Raw genomic sequence first — 22,500 nt, 5'->3', positions numbered from 1 at the left:
AATAAATGAAAGTGAATGGTAGTTTTACATAGTGTGCAATTAGCAGGTGTTAGGTGCAAACCGTATGGTAAGTATGAAACTTTGTCAGGAATATTATAAAACAAATCTGATAACCGTAGTCTTATTAACATGGATTAGTTGTTATTCACACACTATTTAAAATATAAATGTCAAGTTTAAATTGACATACTCATATTGGATTCTGTTGGTTGCATTGTTGTCATATTGCTCATAGGTGTTAGGTACTGAGGCTGTAGCATGGACTGGTAATGCAGCTCTTCTTTGATCATCCAGTTTAGCTGACTTGAAAAGAAATCTCTTGCTTCTGCAATACATAAATACACGTGCGTATGAATAACTATTACAACGAAACACCGTAATAAAATTTCAATGCTAATTTCTATATCTTTGTGTGTGAATGTCTATAAACTTTGTTGTTTTGTTGGATTTTTTTATTTGATTTATTATTACTTATTTATTTTTGTAAATTGTTTTTAACCTCATATATTGTACTATAAGTTAGTAATAAAACAGTTCAGTTAAGTCCCGGTCACATTGTCAAGGATCGCCTGGCCGGATCCATGACGGATGAAAACTCCACAGATGACCCTGGATAGTGGTCTATCCGCGGTCCCCTACGGATGCACCACGGTTTAACTACGGTTTTCGACGGATAAACCAAGGATTAATAAGGATAGGAGTTAGTTGACAACGGGGAGAGCTACGGGTCGCTAACGATCAGTACAGTTTAGTACGGACCACAACGTATTGTCACGAATGATGCCGGATCGTATCCGAGGCTGACCCGGCGTCCTGATCCTTGACAGTGTGACCGGGGCTTTAGGCAGTTAGACACCACCACAAAACAAAATAACTCATTTGCATATTTGTGTGTGTGTGTGTGTGTGTGTGTGTGTGTCTGTCTGTGTGTGTGTGTGTGTGTGTGTGTGTGTGTGTATGTGTGTGTGTTAATAATAGGGTATTTTCCGTTTTGAATTGTAAACCTAGGACTTTATCCAACTATTAGTAAACCTAAACTTTCAACCTGCATAATACTCGACCTAATTAGTTTAACCTGTTTAAAAAAAACCTACAATAAAACCACATCGTCTATATACAGTATGAGGATAGCGAAAAAAGTCTTACTATCACCAAAATTTTACTTATCGGTTTGCCCATGAACTCGTATGATCTACAACGTCATGATTAAATATTTCTGATTAATTAAAATATATTTATTTTGTAATTTGTTTTTCAGTTTCCTCGAAATCGTCATTAGGTTTTACAAAAAGAAAAACAAAAAGATTTTCCGGCTCATGTATTTGTGTTTTGCTTGTTTGTTGTTGTTGGTGGTGGTGGTGTTGTTGTTGTGGGGGGGGGGGGGGTTGTGAGTTTTTGATGAGTTTGGGGGAGGGTTTGTTGTTGATTTTTTGTTTGTTTGTTTGTTGGGTTGTTGTTTTTTTCGGGTCGGGGGGGGGGGGGGGGGGTATTACGTAGATGACTACGGGAATACCTTTTCATCCAGATAAGAATAACTAGTCCACCTAATACCAGCAGTGCTATTACACCAACTGCAACACCAGCAATCATGCCACCTGGAAAGAATTATATGTAATAATCTTACATTTGTTTTGCAGAAACCTGAACAACAATGTTTCAGAGTTATAGTACCATATGGCAAAATGTAAGTTTTGCTGTTAAAGGCATACTGTCACGGATTTAAGGACCCCTAATTTCTCTAAAAATGGATAATAAATAAAAATTACATTAATTGTTGGAAACCAAATCTAGCTATCGCATCACCTTAACTGAACCATGATGGAGTGAAATCCATGTCAACCCTCTCGGCAATTTTAGTTTTTGAATTATGGACCATTGCCATAATTCAATTATATTTACAAAATATCATTAATAAAAAGAGTATGGTGGTTATGAAGATGGTTGAATAAAGTACATTTAGGGACAAATCAAATAATTTTTGTTCAGGTAATACTTTGTTAGACCATTAAATAGGCCAGTGGTCTGTGACAATATACCTTTACGAAATACTGAGGCACGTTCCCCACTCATTTTAAAAAGACATCACGTTTTCCAACGTCAGTGCTAGTCTCCACGACTACCCGAGCAGGGGCCGAGTCTAGCAAGACTCCAGTCCGTACACAGGACTCGAGTACCCGTATAAGTTAGCCAATGTAGAGCATTCATTTCAGCAGTAATTAATCAGCAATGCAAATTACAGAATAATTATATGATCATTTGCTAGTTTCTCTTTTTAATCTGGCCGTCCGCCCGTCACAATACTGAATGCATCAACCGGTCTGTAAATACAATAGCACGATTTAGCATTCATGTTTAGCGCTGACATTAAGATGCATAATGTTATTTTACTGTATTGTTTAGTCTCATTATCATCTAGTAAGGTCTAGTAAGTGTTGGGTGTTTGGGCCCGGGTCGACAAGCCCCTAGTCAGTGCTAGAGAAACCAGACAAAACAGAACCTTATTCACTCAGAACACCATCGGTGTTACATTTGAGGTGGTTTACAAACATTTCGGCAGCAAGTATACTGCTTAAAAAATAATACAATCAAACATTCAAACAAATAAATAAATAAATTTACAACACTTAGTTAATCACTTTCACACATGTACACAATAATATACATTTAAAATGCACCTGCACTGTTAATCTATTGAAAATATGTCCATTACCTTTCTGTAACAGATTTTTAAAAAACTCACTAGGTTATTACCCCTCCTGAACCACTAATGTTAAAATCTATACTTACATATTTGATACATTATATTTTTCAATGGTGTATTTTAAGTAGAGGAATATCCTCGTAACTCTCCATTCTTGAAAAATAATGGGATTCGGGCATCCCCCTATACGTGATATCATCAAACGTTTAAATAAGTAACTTAAGAAAGATAAATGTTTTTAAACGCGTTGTTAATCAAATTAATAAAAGTACATGATTTCTTTGTATTTGATATTTTGGGGAGTTAAATAGCTGACTTAATTTAAAGGTGTTGGGTCTAATATAAAACTATATTTCTTTAGAAACGTAATTCTTTCATTAGTAAAATGGGGACACTGAAATAAATAATGGAACTCATCACCTACTGCAATTATACAGAGAGGACACATTCCATCTATTTTTTTTCAATATTCTGCCATCTGCCTGTTTCAGTTGGTAGATCTTCTTCTTCTTTTTGTTCGCTTGTTGACTACACGTCGAGGCCAGCAGTGACTATGAACGATACGGTTCTCTATAGATCACTTCTTGTGCCATACAGCTTCTTCTGGAGAGTTCTTGTAGTTGTCCAGGCAGTCTCCCTCAGCTGCTGAAGGTTTATGCAGTCTTGGATAACATGTTCGGTCGTCTGTTCTGCTTCTCCACAGGAGCACATGGAAGAAGGTATCAGCCGGAACCTCTTATGCATCTTATAGTCGGAAAATGATGACCTGTTCCTGACGGGATAGCAGGTAATAATCATTGGTTTGTTTGGGAGGTCTATAGAGAGATTTAATATGGGATTTCATTTCTTCGTATGTCACCCAGTTATCCTCCTGTTCTTTAGCTGCACCCAGTTTTGCCAGTCTGTCTGCATTTTCATTTCCTGGTATGCCACAGTGAGCAGGGATCCATTGTAACACGACTATACTGCTAATAGGATGTAGGGCTTCTGAAAGTCTGTCAAGCTTGATGTTTTCAAAGAGCCTGAAGGGCAGAGAGAGCATCAGTCAGGAAGACGATGTGTGAGCAGTTCTCCTCTCTGGTGCTGATGATGTGGGTAGCATAATAGCATGGTATTGTGGTCTATTAGAGTGCGCCGTGCGGCCACGTCTGACTTCAGCACTCGAGGTTTCTGTTAGGGTTACCTCACCCTTAGTCCATATCAGTCTAGCCTCTACCCATTGACCAGTCCAGCTTGGGTGTAACTAACAGAAGCCAAAGCTCCTGCTGGCATAGCTTTCTGGGTCACTGAGACATACAAACCCCCTCACCACGTCAAGGAATGGACTATGAAGGGGTAGATAATGATTGCTAGTAATGAACCGGCTAAAATAATGTGAAACTTTTCAAGCAAGTACAGAAAGTAGTTTTCAGATTCATGGGTTTTTTTAAATATCCTATAGGTAACGCATTTTGGATAAGAGTTTAAGTTATCATTCCAAGCTTGTAGGTATTGATCTCTAAGTCTTTCAGAAACTGTACAAATAAAAGTTTTGTTATTTGAAATATTTTGGTTTAACCAGTAATTACCCAAACCTAGTTTACCTTTTGAGTACCAAGTATATGTATTGGTCATTTAAACCTAAACGCACACTGAAACCTTTTGAGTACCAAGTATATGTATCGGTCATTTAAACCTAAACACACACTGAAGCTTTTCGAGTACCAAGTATATGTATCGGTCATTTAAACCTAAACACACACTGAAAATGTTCACTCACTAAATCACACTGAAGCTTTTCGAGTACCAAGTATATGTATGGTCATTTTAAACATGCCTTGTTCACTGATCATACGTCCCCCAAAATTTAAAATCCTAATTCTCCGTAAATCATGTGTAGTGGTGTACTCTTTCTTAGCCTCAATATATCTCTTAGAAAAGTTAACTCTATTTGTTCAATGTTTTGATTATTACCAAAGCCCCATGTATGTATAGCTATACACAATATCTAATTTTATATCTTTCATGTAGAAAGACGTTTTTTTGTGTGTGGTTTTGAGCCAAAGATAACTATGTTTGACTTCTCGATATTTACTATTAGTTTCCATTTATCGCAGTCTTATGGAATAAAAGTGTTTAATGATTTTTGCAGTTCGTCCGAAGATTCTGCCAAATAACTGTATCATCAGTGTAAAGTAGCATAGTAATTATTATAAATAGATCAGTATTGTTATGTTCGTACTTTAAGTTGACCCCTTTATATTGTTCATCCACTAGTACATCTTCTAAATCATTTAAATATATAGTGAATTATATATATGAAACATTTTCGCCCTGACGTACACCATTTTGACATAAAAGAAAAATAGGCAGAATATTCGTTATTGTGACTAACACGTGATTTGATACACTCCCACCCCCTAATAATTCTGAATCGAAAATAGTATCTGTAGTAAATCTTAAGGCAAAGAAATTTTTTACTTGTATAATGCAGAAAATTGCATTTCAGGACATCTAGCTTTAGAAATTTTATGGGGAGCATACCCACGAACCCCGATAGAAACTTTGCTTTGCGCCCTCGACCTCAGTTAGCCACCCACCGCTACTACCAAAATCACCAACATGCCCATGTCTACATGCTTCCGCCGTGCCTATTTGGAAATTGTTTTGTAAGTTTGAGATGTGAGCTAGTGTAAGTTTAAAGCCTAAGTGTTATAGTAGTCTTGGCATTACTACATGCTTCCGTCGTGCCTGTTTGGAAATTGTTTTGTAAGTTTGAGATGTGAGCTAGTGTAAGTTTAAAGCCTAAGTGTTATAGTAGTCTTGGCATTACTACATGCTTCCGCCGTGCCTGTTTGGAAATTGTTTTGTAAGTTTGAGATGTGAGCTAGTGTAAGTTTAAAGCCTAAGTGTTATAGTAGTCTTGGCATTACTACATGCTTCCGCCGTGCCTGTTTGGAAATTGTTTTGTAAGTTTGAGATGTGAGCTAGTGTAAGTTTAAAGCCTAAGTGTTATAGTAGTCTTGGCATTACTACATGCTTCCGTCGTGCCTGTTTGGAAATTGTTTTGTAAGTTTGAGATGTGAGCTAGTGTAAGTTTAAAGCCTAAGTGTTATAGTAGTCTTGGCATTACTACATGCTTCCGCCGTGCCTGTTTGGAAATTGTTTTGTAAGTTTGAGATGTGAGCTAGTGTAAGTTTAAAGCCTAAGTGTTATAGTAGTCTTGGCATTACTACATGCTTCCGCCGTGCCTGTTTCGAAATTGTTTTGTAAGTTTAAAGCCTAAGTGTTATAGTAGTCTTGGCATTACTACATGCTTCCGCCGTGCCTGTTTGGAAATTGTTTTGTAAGTTTGAGATGTGAGCTAGTGTAAGTTTAAAGCCTAAGTGTTATAGTAGTCTTGGCATTACTACATGCTTCCGCCGTGCCTGTTTGGAAATTGTTTTGTAAGTTTGAGATGTGAGCTAGTGTAAGTTTAAAGCCTAAGTGTTATAGTAGTCTTGGCATACTACATGCTTCCGTCGTGCCTGTTTGGAAATTGTTTTGTAAGTTTGAGATGTGAGCTAGTGTAAGTTTAAAGCCTAAGTGTTATAGTAGTCTTGGCATTACTACATGCTTCCGCCGTGCCTGTTTGGAAATTGTTTTGTAAGTTTGAGATGTGAGCTAGTGTAAGTTTAAAGCCTAAGTGTTATAGTAGTCTTGGCATTACTACATGCTTCCGCCGTGCCTGTTTGGAAATTGTTTTGTAAGTTTGAGATGTGAGCTAGTGTAAGTTTAAAGCCTAAGTGTTATAGTAGTCTTGGCATTACTACATGCTTCCGCCGTGCCTGTTTGGAAATTGTTTTGTAAGTTTGAGATGTGAGCTAGTGTAAGTTTAAAGCCTAAGTGTTATAGTAGTCTTGGCATTACTACATGCTTCCGCCGTGCCTGTTTGGAAATTGTTTTGTAAGTTTGAGATGTGAGCTAGTGTAAGTTTAAAGCCTAAGTGTTATAGTAGTCTTGGCATTACTACATGCTTCCGCCGTGCCTGTTTGGAAATTGTTTTGTAAGTTTGAGATGTGAGCTAGTGTAAGTTTAAAGCCTAAGTGTTATAGTAGTCTTGGCATTACTACATGCTTCCGCCGTGCCTGTTTGGAAATTGTTTTGTAAGTTTGAGATGTGAGCTAGTGTAAGTTTAAAGCCTAAGTGTTATAGTAGTCTTGGCATTACTACATGCTTCCGTCATGCCTGTTTGGAAATTGTTTTGTAAGTTTGAGATGTGAGCTAGTGTAAGTTTAAAGCCTAAGTGTTATAGTAGTCTTGGCATTACTACATGCTTCCGCCGTGCCTATTTGGAAATTGTTTTGTAAGTTTGAGATGTGAGCTAGTGTAAGTTTAAAGCCTAAGTGTTATAGTAGTCTTGGCATTACTACATGCTTCCGCCGTGCCTCTTTGGAAATTGTTTTGTAAGTTTGAGATGTGAGCTAGTGTAAGTTTAAAGCCTAAGTGTTATAGTAGTCTTGGCATTACTACATGCTTCCGCCGTGCCTATTTGGAAATTGTTTTGTAAGTTTGAGATGTGAGCTAGTGTAAGTTTAAAGCCTAAGTGTTATAGTAGTCTTGGCATTACTACATGCTTCCGCCGTGCCTGTTTGGAAATTGTTTTGTAAGTTTGAGATGTGAGCTAGTGTAAGTTTAAAGCCTAAGTGTTATAGTAGTCTTGGCATTACTACATGCTTCCGCCGTGCCTGTTTGGAAATTGTTTTGTAAGTTTGAGATGTGAGCTAGTGTAAGTTTAAAGCCTAAGTGTTATAGTAGTCTTGGCATTACTCATCAGGTAGTTTTTGACGCAAACTGACGATACATTTTTATGTGGTTATAAATAACATACTTGAATCACTCTTCGGGCTGATTTGTCTTTGTGATTCGGTTGAACCAGCTATTGTCTGTGTAGTCCTTGTGTTTCCTGTCTGGTCTGATGGGGGACTAGTCTTCTCAGTAGACAAGACGTGCGTTGTTGTAGACGTTGTAGATGTTGTACGGGTTGTGGTTGACGTTGACGTAGATGCGGTTGTTGTCGTAGGTTTGTCTGAAATATTGACATAAACCGCAATGCATGGACTCTGTATTAGGCAACCTATTTTTGCTGTATGATAAACATAGAATATCAGGTTACTGGGGCATTTCATGGTATTTGGTCCGCTACTATGAAAATAAAAAGCATTAAATTTACCTGAAAACTTTACATCATATGAAATTAAACATCATAATTGTCTTGAATATGTAAGATTTAGACATGTACTCTACACCAGGGAGACTTTTCGCCAAAAATAAAATTGTGACGGACGTGACATTTTGTTTCGGGGGGGGGGGGGGGGGGGGGGGGGGGGGGGGGGGTTAATATATGTATTAAAATTCCAAAATGATAAAAAAATCTTTTCCATAGACATAAAAACCTTCATACCCTTGCAACTGTGCATAAAACGTTTGAACATGAATTATGTACTGGTAATTAGTTCATTGATTTTTATAACTAATTTGAAATGTCACGTCCGTCACGTTTTTGATAATAAAAGTTGTTTTTTTCCCTAAAAGTTGTAAAGTTAAAAACAAAACCTCATGTATTTTCTTACTTCTTTATCTGCTTTAAAAGATAGTGAATTTAATGTTCAAGAATGTCATGTGAAATTGATGAAATTTGAAAATATATTTTGTGGCGGACGTGATATTTTTGTGACGGACGTGACATAAAAATAAATATTTGCCAAGATTTTGACTGTTTCATCATATAGAAAATCTTTACCATAGACATAGAAACCTTCATACCCTTGTAACTTGTGCTTAACATTTTAGTCATGAATTATGTAACTAGTTAATTGATTTTTATAACTAATTTGAAATGTCACGTCCGTCATGTCTTGGATAATAAAAGTTTAGTTTTATCTAAAAGTTATAAAGTTAAAAACAAAACATCATGTATTTTGCTACTTCTTAATCTGTTTTAAAAGACTGTGAATTTAATTTAGAAGAATTTTATGTCAAATTGATGAAATATGAGAATAATGTTTGACGAATGTGACATAAGAATATAAATTTGTCAAGATTTTGATTGATTAAACATATTTATTGTTTTTAGTCACATTGCAAAAGTAGGTGATTTCATCAGCTTAGAATTTTTCATTTTAATGTACATTAAATGACTGGTAGAAAAGTTTGATTTTTGCTTATTTTAATTTTTCTTTTTCACAAAATTAGGGGTGAATAATAAATTTCAGCCAGACTTTGCCTTTACACTGTATGAGATATTCTACTAGTATAATATATAGGTAAGATTTTTACATTATAAAGTTTAATCAGATGTCATCATTATGTTTTGTAACAGGATTTCTATCATTTTATGAAGAAACTTTGAATCTTGACAAAATGTCACGTCCGTCACGTCACGTCCGTCACGTCACGTCCGTCACGGTACCTTTATTGATTAATTATTAATTATTAAATTATATCAAATGTCTAGTTATTTTCTCTGCATGTCATTGTAAAACAACATAGTGACCTAACAAAATGATTCTTGGGAAATAAAATACAAGATATAGGTTGAACTTGCTGAAACGTTTTTTTGTGTCTGAATGATGTCATGTTCGTCACACTTATTAATACGTCAGTTTATAAAAAAATGCAAGTACAAAATATATGTTTTCTTGGGTGAAGTAAGCATCACGTATATGGTTTATATTAATATAAAATGTAAAGAAAAGTATACACAAGTATACACAAAATAGTATACACAAAAGTATACACAAAATAGTTTTATAGTGTCAAAATGTCACGTCCGTCACAAAACAGATACCATGAATTGCCCCTACTACGTTTTGATATTGTGGGGTTTTTTGGCGATATTTAGATACCGGTGTAACACACGACCTTCAACGTGCCTGTTACACTGTCGAACCGAGCCAAATAACCACGATATCAAAACGTAGTAACCTGATATTAATTTTTTGTCATGCAACCCCTTTCAAGTTATATTTTTGTAATATGTTTTAGTCAAAATTGGTATAGACACTATTAGTATTAAAAACTCCTACCGGAAGTCGGATAATAGCAGGTGCCAAAAAGCATCTTGGGAATGGCATAGCCAGCCAAAACGTCATGTGTCTCTAAATTTTAAATACAATAGTTTGATTATATTTCAAAGTCTGTTGGGTCAAACAATTACAGGTTTTGTAATTTTTTCTATTAAAATAAACAAGTAAACGTCTATGTGTGACCTAAAAAAGATCTACATAACTGGCAGCTAGAGACTGTGACGTCAGACGCTGTTCAAACGCAAACATTCTTTTCAGGAAACTACTTGGGATTTGTTTAATTGTTGTTGTTTTGTTAGGGGGGGGGGAGAGGGGGGTTGTTTGTTTGTTTTTGTTTTGTTTTGTGGGGGTTTTTTGTGTGGGGGTTTTTGTGTGTTGTTTTTTTTGTGTGTGGGGGTTTTTTTTTTGGGGGGGAGGGGGGATTCTTTGCTTCAAAATGTTTAATTGAAAATGCTGGCTAGTTCCAAATTTGGAGTGAATAGTGGAGAATTGAAAAATAAGAGGCAATTTGATGTTACGGGAAGTGTAAATGCTATATATATTTATGCAGTTCAACAATTATTGTTTTATATGGATGTTTGAAAAATGAGGAAATGACCAATGTGAAAATTCAGCAAACATTCGTCATGCGCACAATTCAACGCCAAGATTATCATGCTAGCAACGCAGGTGTTATCAGACAGTGACATAATAACACTTCGAATTATCATGTATGGGTCATCAGGTCACAGAAATCATGGTGCATGATAAGCTTAATTATAGATGTTTTGTGAACAATTTTACATTCACTTTTAGCGTAGTCATTAAAACAAACGTGTTTCAAAGATATTCCTTGAAAGTGTATGCTCTTCTATGTTTGGCGTGGAATGCAGCTCAGTGTAGACCCCTCGCCTGAAATGTGATTAATCACAGAAATAGGTTGGGGGTTTTTTCGTCCTCCGTTTCAACATGCCCCAGGATTGGTATGCAAAGGCCTTTTGTGGGTACTATCCTAATTATGGGGATGTGCATATGTAAATAAGTGTTGCTTTTTAAATAGCCTAGTATATGTATCGGCCGTTGGTTCTCATACTTTCATACGTGCCCACCCTCCGCCTGCCCACCCGCAACCCTTTATGTTGAAATACGCAAGTATTACAAACCAATCTGCCGCAATTTAAAATGTTATGATGCCTTATTAATCAACTTTGTTTTCATTCATCTACATTTGTTTACAACGTTAATAGTATACTAACTATGCCTATTACGTGATTACATTTTAGAACACATAAGGGTTTGTGTTTTGTGCTTTTGTTGCTGTTATTGATATTCTTATTTTTGTTGGTGGTTAATTTCTCATAAGAACCGAAGCAAAAGTCTAATGTTAGCATTTATAGGCATCCGACGCGATACTTAATTCTCGATCACAAATTAAATCGCCAATCTAAATATGGACGAAAACACAAAACAAAACAGAATATATATTAGCAAATATGAAGATACAACAGTTAAGGATATATGTTGGTGACATATTATGATGCGATTCTCAATATCGGTAATGTTAAACTCACATATTTGGCAAATAGCTCTTAGCTTCTGTGAGCAGGACACTACTCCAGCTTCAATATAATATTTACGTCTTCCAGAATACCTCTTTCTCATAGCGATACATTTGGGTCTATATCCATTACTCCTCCGGGTAGGTCTGTACTTGAAATCAGTACCTAAAACACAAGCATATCATAGGCATAGTGCGTTTTTACTCCACATTAACTGGAGATATAACACATAAGCTACAGGTTTTAAAGCTGCAGTGTCTGAAATTATTTAAGCATTTAGAATACATGATCCAGTTCTGTTTGGTACATAAAAGGTCCACCACATCGCTATAGTTTCGCAATGCTCGCTTATTTGCATGATCTAGGTCAACTGCAAACCTAATGGCCAGCTTGTTTTTCTTCAATTAGCGGGACGCCAGTAGAACTGGGAATTTACGCGATTTGCGCAGGCGCTGAGCTTCTCACGTGATTTTTAACAAATTTAACTGTCTGGATTGAGGGGTCGTCTCATACCTCCAAAATATATTTATATCCATAGAAGTATGGTACAATACCTTTCCAGGGGTCGGTGAGGGATTTGCCTTGAAATTTTGACAGTGACCAGTGGTTGGCATACGCGTTACATGTAAGGGGTGTGTTAATAATTACGTAACGCTCTAGGGGTAGAGGAAGAGGGCGGTATGTTCGATATACGTAACATTTATGAAGACTATATGTTATTTCTATTCATTACTTAGACCTAAAAATGTGGGGGGGGGGGGGGGGTAAATGCGCGGTCGGTCTAGGATCGATCCCCATCGGCGGGATTGTTCCAGCCAGTGCGCCATGACTGGTATATAAAAGGCCATGGTATGTGATATCCTGTCTGTGGGATGGTACATATAAATGATCCCTTGCTAAAAAAAAAATAATAATAAAGAAATATTTTTAAAATGTAGCGGGTTTCCAAGGTGCGTGTGCAGGGATTTCAGCGGGGTTGGGGGTTATAGACTGCGTTGAGCGAAGTTCATATGGGGCCATGTTCCCCCAGAAGATATATTTGTTCTTTTTTTTCTTGGTCAGGGGAGGGTTTCGACCACCAATACCCTCCCCCCTGCACATGCGCTCGTTTCCTCTCTTAGATTATGTCAAAATTACCAAACGTTTGACATCCAAAAGCAGATGATTATTAAATCAATATGCTCTAACACTGATGTCATTAAACAAAACAAACTAACTTTACCCTTTCCAAACGAAATAATATTTATTTGAATTTGTCGATTTTACCACACGTAAAATTAAAAAGTGAAAACTGTAATTTTCTACTTTAGTATATTTTATTAAAAATATATACATGATTAATGTGTTATACAAACTAAACTTTGAAAGTTTTACTAACACTTTATAAAATATTAATTCTTAAATAGGAAGGTACGATTGTCGATAGTACGTTGTCAAGATCAAAACCGGATTTAACGAAAGAATAGTACGTATCCTCAATCGAACGTTCTTTGTACAGCGCAAGAATTCTCATTTCATTTTTTGAGACGAACCCTACAATTTCAAATCCGAAAACGCACCTGTTAACTGAAATTGACAACAGGCTGTCGTTTGTGGTTTGCCGAGCAATGGCCGCACAGGCGACGAATCGAGCGTATACTTTTGACGTTCTCCGTTCATAGCGAACTCACACGAATTTGTTTAAAGTGCAGTTGAACTTGTATTTCATATTTGTGCATGAGATTATTATATGGTAACCAGACACTGTAAGTTTAACGTTCGGGAACACATGCAAATGCGTAATATGTCCTCGCATACATATCTCAACACAAATACATATTCATTAAATGTCTGTTTACAAGCAACGGTCACAGATCATAAAACTATTACTCTGTGTTCGGTTTACTTAACCACCTCGTAATCATTTTCCGTAATCATGTATCCCCAGGATCAATTCAACCATCTCCCAACACCATTTATTCTCACGGGTGCTTGGTCACCACATTATGTGGAGCTGCGAAAGGTAAACAATTAGTGTATTTAATTCTAAAAAAAAGACTTAATTCTACTTAATGATAAAAGTCGTGTATAGTTTTATTCTGCACGTGGTCCTTTTGCATCCATTGATGTACCTCTTTGTAGTCCATAATTTTTGTGTTGATTTGTCATGACAAGTAGGTCCAGACCCTTGTGGTGTGACCGTTTTCCAATTACTTTGGAGAATTGTGGACCTCCATCACTTGAAAGATTTCAAAGGTAGAATTTCGCAAAAAACAAAGTGGGATCAATTTCGGCACCAAGTCAAATTTCTAAAGGCACCAAGACATAGAATCTAGCATCTGCAAGTAAGAATTGCATACCGACCCATACACAATACATCCATAATCAAGTTTTGATGTAACTATGAATGGAATAAGGAAGGAAATGTTTTATTTAAAGACGCACTCAGCAATTTTTATTTACGGTTATATGTCGTTGAATAACTACGAATGGAGTCATTTTCAAAACAAGTATGGAATATTCAAAATCAATTATGAATAAGTATTGAACATAGCAAGATAAAAATACAAAACCAGATGCATTATGCACAGCAATGTTTCTTCTCAACACATCCTCCAAACTCGGCCGTCTGTACAAACGTGAATCACGTTGACAAATATTGCGCATGCTGGATGTGCAACTCAGAATTTAACACTTTGATTCTGCATTCATTCTGCACGCTCGTGGCAGGCCATCGGTCTACAGGCTGGTAGGTACTGGGTTTGGATCCCAGTCGAGGCATGGGATTTTTAATCCAGATACCGACTCCAAACCCTGAGTGAGTGCTTCGCAAGGCTCAATGGGTAGGTGTAAACCACTTGCACCGACCAGTGATCCATAACTGGTTCAACAAAGGCCATGGTTTGTGCTATCCTGCCTGTGGGAAGCGCAAATAAAAGATCCCTTGCTGCCAATCGGAAGAGTAGCCCATGTAGTGGCGACAGCGGGTTTCCTCTCAAAATCTGTGTGGTCCTTAACCATATGTCTGACGCCATATAACCGTAAATAAAATGTGTTGAGTGCGTCGTTAAATAAAACACTTCTTTCTTTCTTTCTTTCATTCTGCACGCATTTTGTCAGTAGCCTGCACCGTTGAACCCCCACACCTGAGGGCGATGATCCCGTTGTTCAGAGAGCTAGCAGAAGTCTGGGTATCTAACACCGGGATTAGGCCTACGTCACCTTGATGTACGGGACCCAACCCAAACCAACGGCCATGAGGAAGAGCAGGCAACGGTGGAAGATAGAGACAGAAGGGGCACTGGGGGGGACCCAAGGCGGTGGCTACACCACCAGTGGCAGTCCCTTCGAAGCCGCGGTCACCGTCCCCGCCACGCAGACCGGCCTCGCCTCACACTATTGAGATTAACGTACCAGCCAGCCGGGAGCCACCTACGCCCATGGTAGCCGCACCACCCAGCGTGGCAGGACGCTGACCAGTTGCACCGCCAGACACGGCAACAGTAGCGGTAGAACGCTAGGTGAAGTAGACAGGGACCAAGCCCCTGCATGTGTACAGCCCAACACTGGAGCAGTTGCCAACCACGCCGACCAGTGGTGGGGGTTCCGCATCGGTACGACCGCCATCGTGGCAGCTTCCAGATCAACACCGTGGAATCCCGTATCAGAGAGCGGAGCACCATGCTGACGATGGAACATAACGGTGTCTACATGCAGGCAATCGTGGGAGAAGGCGTTTGTTTTGTTTAACGACACCACTAGAGCACATTCATTGATTAATCATTGGCTGTTGGATGTCAAACATTTGGTAATTATGACTTGTAGTCATCAGTGAAAACCCGCCACATTTTTCCTAACACTGCAAGGAATCTTTTATATGTACTTCCCTACTGACAGGAAATCACATACCACGGCCTTTGTCCAGTTGTGGTGCACTGGCTGGAACGAAAAAGAACCCAGTCAACTGAATGGATCCACCGAGGTGGTTCGATCCTGTGATGCAAGCACCTGAAGCGAGCACTCAACAGACTGAGCTAAATCCCGCTCCCCCCCCCCCCCCCACACACACACTCCTTGGGAGAAGGCTCCACAAACGACTACGGGGACATCGTTAGCAAGTATTAACAGGAGATGCGTTACTTCGCCGGCTTTGACGTCTGAACACACCCCCACACACCCCAGCCTTTTACTGGGCTAACCCTAGGTTCTTATAGCGTCGGTATGTTTAGGCTTAAATTAAAAAACATTCCGACAAACTTTAACTCAAAAACATTACATCAACTTTTTGGTTTTAATTCTCCTTCTGAGAACTTTCAAAATTTGCCACCGCATCTTTCGCCTCCTTTATCTCGGCCACAACAACCGGTCTTCAGTGTTCCTTTAGTGCTAAAGTGGTAAGCGAGAGTCCCGCCTTCTCCTTCACCTACCGGCCTCGGTTGCGTAGTGGTTAGGCCATCGGTCTACAGGCTGGTAGGTACTGGATTCGGATCCCAGTCGAGGCATAGGATTTTTAATCCACATACCGACACCAAACCCTGAGTGAGTGCTCCGCAAGGCTCAATGGGTAGGTGCAAACCACTTGCACCGACTAGTGATCCATAACTGGTTCAACAAAGGCCATGGTTTGTGCTATCCTGCCTGTGGGAAGCGCAAATAAAAGATCCCTTGCTGCTAATCAGAAGAGTAGCCCATGTAGTGGCGACAGCGGGTTTCCTCTCAAAATCTGTGTGGTCCTTAACACACAGAGACACAGATGGAGTAGAGAGAGAGAGAGAGAGAGAGAGAGAGGGGGAGGGAGAGAGAGAGAGAGAGATAGAGAGAGAGAGAGGGAGAGAGGGAGAGAGAGAGAGAGAGAGAGAGGAGAGAGAGAGAGAGAGATGAGAGAGGAGAGAGAGAGAGAGAGAGAGAGAGAGAGAGAGAGAGAGAGAGAGAGAGAGAGAGGTGGAGTAGAGAGAAAGAAACCAAAGAGATAGAGAGACAGACAAAGAAAGAGTCATGTTACCATTGATCCATTTCCATGTCACGTGTCGTTTGAGCCCGATCCAGTGTTTTGACCATCCTTCTGACCATTCGTTGTAGTAGTATGGTTCTTCCCAATTTGAATTAGTATCTGAAATAAGTCTCTTTAGGGTCTGTGTGACATTAGTAGTCAGCTTAATAAGTTTGTTCCCACATGCGTCCATCGCATCTTCCCACGTTTCCTGTCCATATGATATGCACACTCCACTGACGCATTTGCGTTCATTGCCTGTGAACGCGTGTTCTATGGGAAACAAAATGCGTGATTATATTATTAGCTCCATGAGTATGCTGCTCATTTCTACAATTTAATGTTATGGAGGGGCAAATAACACCAACAAATGAGTACAAATTTCAGTGGCCAAATGTTTCATATATAATGACAATTATTTAGTTATTTTGTTCCTTTTAAACATTCACTGATCCAAGGGTTGGGTACACTGAGAAGTAGGTGCGCATTCCCATGTGTTAAAAAACCAACTATCAAACAACATAATATGTTGCATTTATTTGTGACTGGTAGGTGGCAGCCAGATACTAGGAGATGGATAATTCTGCGATAGCTGGGTGTGTGTGTGTTTGTGTGTGTGTATGTGTGTGTGTGTGTGTGTGTGTGTGTGTGTGTGTGTGTGTGTGTGTGTGTTTATATAAATATATATGTATATATGTAGCGTGTGTCTGTGTGTGTCTGTGTGTGTGTGTGTGTGACATACTACATATTCGTATGTTCGGTGTCTTTTGTAAATTCGACCCCATCCATTCATCTTCCCTGTCAAATCCAAATAATAAAATGATATATTTTTAAAGTAACTGCAATCTGCAAATGTGTTGACAGACAAATGGGAAATGAAATATAATAGTTTAAGTACATATATATGTGTTCATTTCTGTTAATGTGTTAGTGTAAACAGGAAAATATTATACTGTTTGATTCATGGAAAATTGTGTTGCATGAAACCGAGGGCCAAAGGTGCGCAACTCGCCACTTCATATAGGCTAAAAGCATCCCTAATTTGAATTAATGATTGCAAGGAAATCTATGAAGAACGAAATTATTGTTTCATTTCATAATGTTCTTTAATACATTAATTTAGTGTATATTACTTCGCTGTTAATTACATGTACATTTACTGAATGAAATTTGATGAGGGAACAGATGTAACAACTTACATGTGGGTCGTCTACTACGTGTTAAAACGCACGTGCAAAGGGATTTCCCTGGCCTAGATAAACGTTTGTCACACGTATGAAGCGCGTTATTTAAAACTCTCTAATATTAAGGTTGGGCAAAGTTTAACTTTTTTCTTAAACGTTGAGTTTGCAGACTTGTTTCTATGGCCAGTTTGCGCGTAGAATCCGAATCTGATGGAATTTGTGACGTAGCATGATGTTTGATATTGGTTAATGGCAAAAATTCAAAATGGCTGCCACAAACGACACTTTTTATAGCGTTAGGTTTATTTGTAATATACTAGGTGTTGTAATATATATTATGTCATGTGTTTTGTTAGGGTGCTGATCTCATATATGATGTCCCAAATGTGATTTCTGTTTATAAACTATCATTAAAAGTCCTTACCTTCTTATACCATGTTTTGATTTTATGATATTTCTCTTCAAAGCCTTTGATTTTTTTTGTTTAACCAAAAACCTTATATCAGTCAGGGGATTCACCACTGTATTTGTCAATTCACTGTAAAATGTCTTAGCTTTTAGATTATTTAGATTATAGCTGTCTTTACTTTGTTTGTCTGCATAAATATATCATCATTTCCATTTCTTCGAGAGAAGCCTCATACTGTAGTTTGGTAGGGACTTTGAATATACATCCTTATGTCATTTCAGACAAAACTTTCGTATGTTTTCCTTTTGTGTTTCGTTGTCAATTTACTGTATAACACATAAATATAGGACAGAAACAACAAGACCGTCAACCAATCTGTACATCTAGGTACGACATAATATTGGTCAATATTAATGTGATTCTATAAATATATTCATAAATTACAGGTCACTTTGACAGTAAATTTTGATATTCATGCTTCATATTAAATTAGTGGCATCATAAATGAGCTCATGATCCTGGAAAACAAAAGATATCGTATATTAAAACCTACAGTATATTTAAAATGCATATAATGTTGTGAAAAAAGATACTTTTCGAGCTATTTTGAATGTTTGCCATTAACCGATATCAAACATTACGATAGGTCAAAAATTCCATCAGATTTGGATTCTACAGACAAAATGGCCATAGAAACAACTCTACTCAAAAAACGTTTCATAGTTCGCTCAACCCTAATAATATCATCACATTACGTTGTACGCTTGACGAACAGTTTAGTTTCAAGATAACATACCTGGACATGCATAATAATTCGTCCGATAGGAGCAGCTTGTGTCAAATTTCAGCTTGAAAAGATCGCCGTCATAAGCTTTCCGATAACCAGATAAATAACCACATGCGGCATAATTAGTAGGAACAAACGGTAAGCGTTCAGGAATATCTGCAAAAAAGTAATATATGTTAACATTAAAGCTGCAACGAATACACCAATATGCGAATACGATACGTATCACGAATATGGGGTTTCGAGTACGAATAAATATTCACGAATACCAATAATCACAGTGAATCTACCAATACTGTACTGCTGACATGATGAATGAAGCAAACAACCAGTAAACAAAAGTCAGAAATAGCATTTAAATAGTAGGGTGTGTTTAACATTAAACTTTGGAAAGTGAGACGTGTATTCGTTGCAGCTCTAATAATTAAATGTCAGTTTTAAAACATAATAATAGTAACAAAAAAACAAAAAAAACAAAAAATATATGTTTGTTTCTTTCTATCTCACATTTGTGGCGGCACTCAATTTCCTACGTCTCTCTCTCTCTCTCTCTCTCTCTCTCTCTCTCTCTCTCCTCTCTCTCTCTCTCTCTCTCTCTCTCTCTCTCTCTCTCTCTCTCTCTCTCTCTCTCTCTCTCTCTCTCTCTGTGTGTGTGTGTGTGTGTGTGTGTGTGTGTGTGTGTGTGTGCGTCTGTAATTATACCCTGATGATACAATAGTCATGCATATAAAAGAACTGTTTGTGGTAGTTTTATTGCATTGTTTCAACCTAAATGGTCTATTTGTAGTTAAATATGAAAATCGTACCCAGATCATAAACGGACATTGTAGTGTCACTTCCACAGAACTGATCATACGACCCAGGACATCGGACTTCTTCAACGTTCCTCGTTGTAGCAATATTCCCGCTCAAACAATAACAATATTTGCCCTGGAAATAAAAACGTGTATATATTGAACACAATGGATCAATTTTTTTGAATATTGATACAAGAACCAGGTTATATGTTTTAGAAAATCATGACATAAATAAGCCGACTTGATACTAGTCAGTCGGCAACATCGACCTATCGTGCGGGGAAAAAATAAATAAAATAACCCGTTATAAATGTCATCAAAAGATATACGTTTTAAACCCACCAGTTTCATAGTGTTGAGTAAGGAAGCAAACATGTTATTTTGGAGAGAATTCGGATCGATCTGTGATGCCAAGTCAAGTTTTATGCAATAATTATGGATAAAAAGTACTTTTTACATGACATTAGTAATTATGTTTATCATATAATATCTTACATTTTCAAAGTATGTGATATTTTTCAGATCACACACTTTAAGAATTTTATAACTTTGCAAATTAGGTGTAAATTAATCGAGGTCACGGCACTAGGTTTATTGACATTTAAGCAAATGTACTAGGGTGACACTCCCTAATTGACGTAGTTATAAAATAAAAACATTTCAATAGCAATTTTACACTGTGTTCAGAAAATAAAAAACGTTATGCACTAGTTTATTTTGATGTAAAAACATCCAAAATGACGTCATTCGGGTTTGACGTCATTTCCATTCAAAAAGACACCGCGCCACATATTCTTACGTCGTTTGAATATCTAGTAATGGCGGACTGGAATTAAAGTTGCTTGTACAGTTTACAAAAACACGTTGTATTAAGCTTGAGATTATGTGATAAAAAGATTATTGCACTCGTGTGTTTCGGTATCGTCAATATCATATATTAGGAATAAAAATAATGTATTATATGCTCGCCAGAGGCTTGCATAATACAATTTTTATTCCTAATATATGATATTGACAATACCGAAAAAAACTCTGGTAATAACCTCTATATCTACTGAAGTACAAATATGCTTATGTTTTAATATTACGTCACATATATATCAGAATAGATCATTTATACACACGTGAAATAGTTTCTATTTGCTTTGTTTTCCTAAATATTCTACCGCATGTATGCACTTTTAATTTTGGTTCACTATGCTCCACTGTTCAAACAAAAAGTTTGTTCATGCACTCTGAACTACGTGGATAAGTCCGCCATTTTGAATACAAGATGGAGTACATTTTTGCAGAACAAAATATAGATGAAATTAATATAACGAATATTACAAGCTAAATATAGCTCGTATGTTCATTCTTGATGTTCCACCCCAATATAGACGTTTATACCATTAGCAGACTGTTACAGGTTACACTGTACCACATAGAATACCATAGGTGGCAGTTAGTATATGCGATTAAAATAATACATGTAACGTATGAACCAAACTTTAGCAATAAATATACATACTACACATCCCAGTACCACTTTGTCACGCACCCAAGTACTTGAAACATGTATGGTATACCTTTACAACCATGTACCTTTCTGGGTGTTGTAAAACATCATATTATATACAGAATGAGCTATTTATTCAGTTAATACATTGGGGAGGTATAGTATTCTTATTTATGGTTCATAGTTATCATATATTGCATAAAGTATTTTTACCACTTACGTTAACATTGTAACCGGTGACATTATAATTAATACAGTGCAACCTTTAATAGTTTGCTAATGTCATAGATATCAATGAGACTGGTGAATTATAACGAGCTACATGATGCTTGTATTATTAATTATATGCATTCCATGTGTATTTTCTGTAAATAACCGGCCTCGGTGGCGTCGTGGCAGGCCATCGGTCTACAGGCTGGTAGGTACTGGGTTCGGATCCCAGTCGAGGCATGGAATTTTTAATCCAGATACCGACTCCAAACCCTGAGTGAGTGCTCCGCAAGGCTCAATGGGTAGGTGTAAACCACATGCACCGACCAGTGATCCATAACTGGTTCAACAAAGGCCATGGTTTGTGCTATCCTGCCTGTGGGAAGCGCAAATAAAAGATCCCTTGCTGCCTGTCGTAAAAGAGTAGCCTATGTGGCGACAGCGGGTTTCCTCTAAAAAAATCTGTGTGGTCCTTAACCATATGTCTGACGCCATATAACCGTAAATAAAATGTGTTGAGTGCGTCGTTAAATAAAACATTTTTTTTTTCTTCTGTAAATCAATGGTCGCCATATTGAAAATCAATATGGCGGACATACCGACGTGATCCAGAGTGCGCGAGAAAACCTTTTACAGTTGTGGAGCATAGTGAAGCAGTATTCAAAGTCAAAAGGAAGGCATATAAAAGTACATGCACGCGGTAGTTCAGCCTAGAATATTGGCTAAAACACGTTGTCTTCAAATGTTCCAAAAATTAACATGTTTCTTTCAAATTTAAAGCTACACATATACATATTCCTTGTAATATATGTTACATAGTATTAAATACAGCAATATAAAACAAATTTCATCCAAATCGTCTTAGTAGATTTGTACATTTTCAAAATTCCCACGCTTCTTCATTTCTCTCATAAAATAACTCTTTTTATTCCAAAATGGCGCATTTAGACCAAATTAATTTGTTCAATAATATTTTGTTTAGCTACTTTTATAGGACATTTTGGTTCCAAAAGTATATGTGTTCCTATTTAATTTAAGTCAAAATGTATGCGAACTCCAATCACTGAAGCATACCTTAAAACAAATCTTTTACTCCCTTGCACTGGCGCGTAGATTCACAATTTCATGTGTAGCACCCGAAGGCAAGAGAGTTGATATCGGTATCATTTCTGTTCATCATCAAGACATGTAGTCCGTTCAGAAAATATATGATACAAATTTATATCTTTGCAGGTACATGTACATGTTTTCATTGTTGTTGGCTCTGGCCTCCTGACCATACCACATCGTACTGTCCTTATCTCCTTATTAGCTACTTATTGTAATATATGTAGCAGAGTTGCGCGTAATAACTGTCCTTA

General features: G+C 37.5%; 1 protein-coding gene across 1 annotated transcript in view; it reads right to left on the bottom strand.

Annotated features, from left to right (window-relative positions):
• Nucleotides 1-19,565, bottom strand: part of LOC121385124 — a 20,761-nt gene extending 1,196 nt beyond the window's left edge. Inside the window, exons 1-7 of the mRNA XM_041515662.1 lie at nt 19,441-19,565; nt 18,644-18,790; nt 16,267-16,527; nt 11,298-11,450; nt 7,551-7,748; nt 1,514-1,595; nt 191-325 (exon numbers count right to left, since the gene is read on the bottom strand). Coding sequence (XP_041371596.1) covers nt 191-325; nt 1,514-1,595; nt 7,551-7,748; nt 11,298-11,450; nt 16,267-16,527; nt 18,644-18,790; nt 19,441-19,459 — 995 coding nt within the window. The 5' untranslated portion in view covers nt 19,460-19,565. The remainder of the gene's footprint in view (nt 1-190; nt 326-1,513; nt 1,596-7,550; nt 7,749-11,297; nt 11,451-16,266; nt 16,528-18,643; nt 18,791-19,440) is intronic.
• Nucleotides 19,566-22,500: the final 2,935 nt, after the last annotated feature.

The sequence above is a fragment of the Gigantopelta aegis genome, chromosome 11 (genome assembly GCF_016097555.1).
Source record: "Gigantopelta aegis isolate Gae_Host chromosome 11, Gae_host_genome, whole genome shotgun sequence".
NCBI lineage: Eukaryota > Metazoa > Mollusca > Gastropoda > Neomphalida > Peltospiridae > Gigantopelta > Gigantopelta aegis.
The sequence above is the reverse complement of the archived record's forward strand: the minus strand, read 5'-3'. Positions and strand labels throughout refer to the sequence as shown.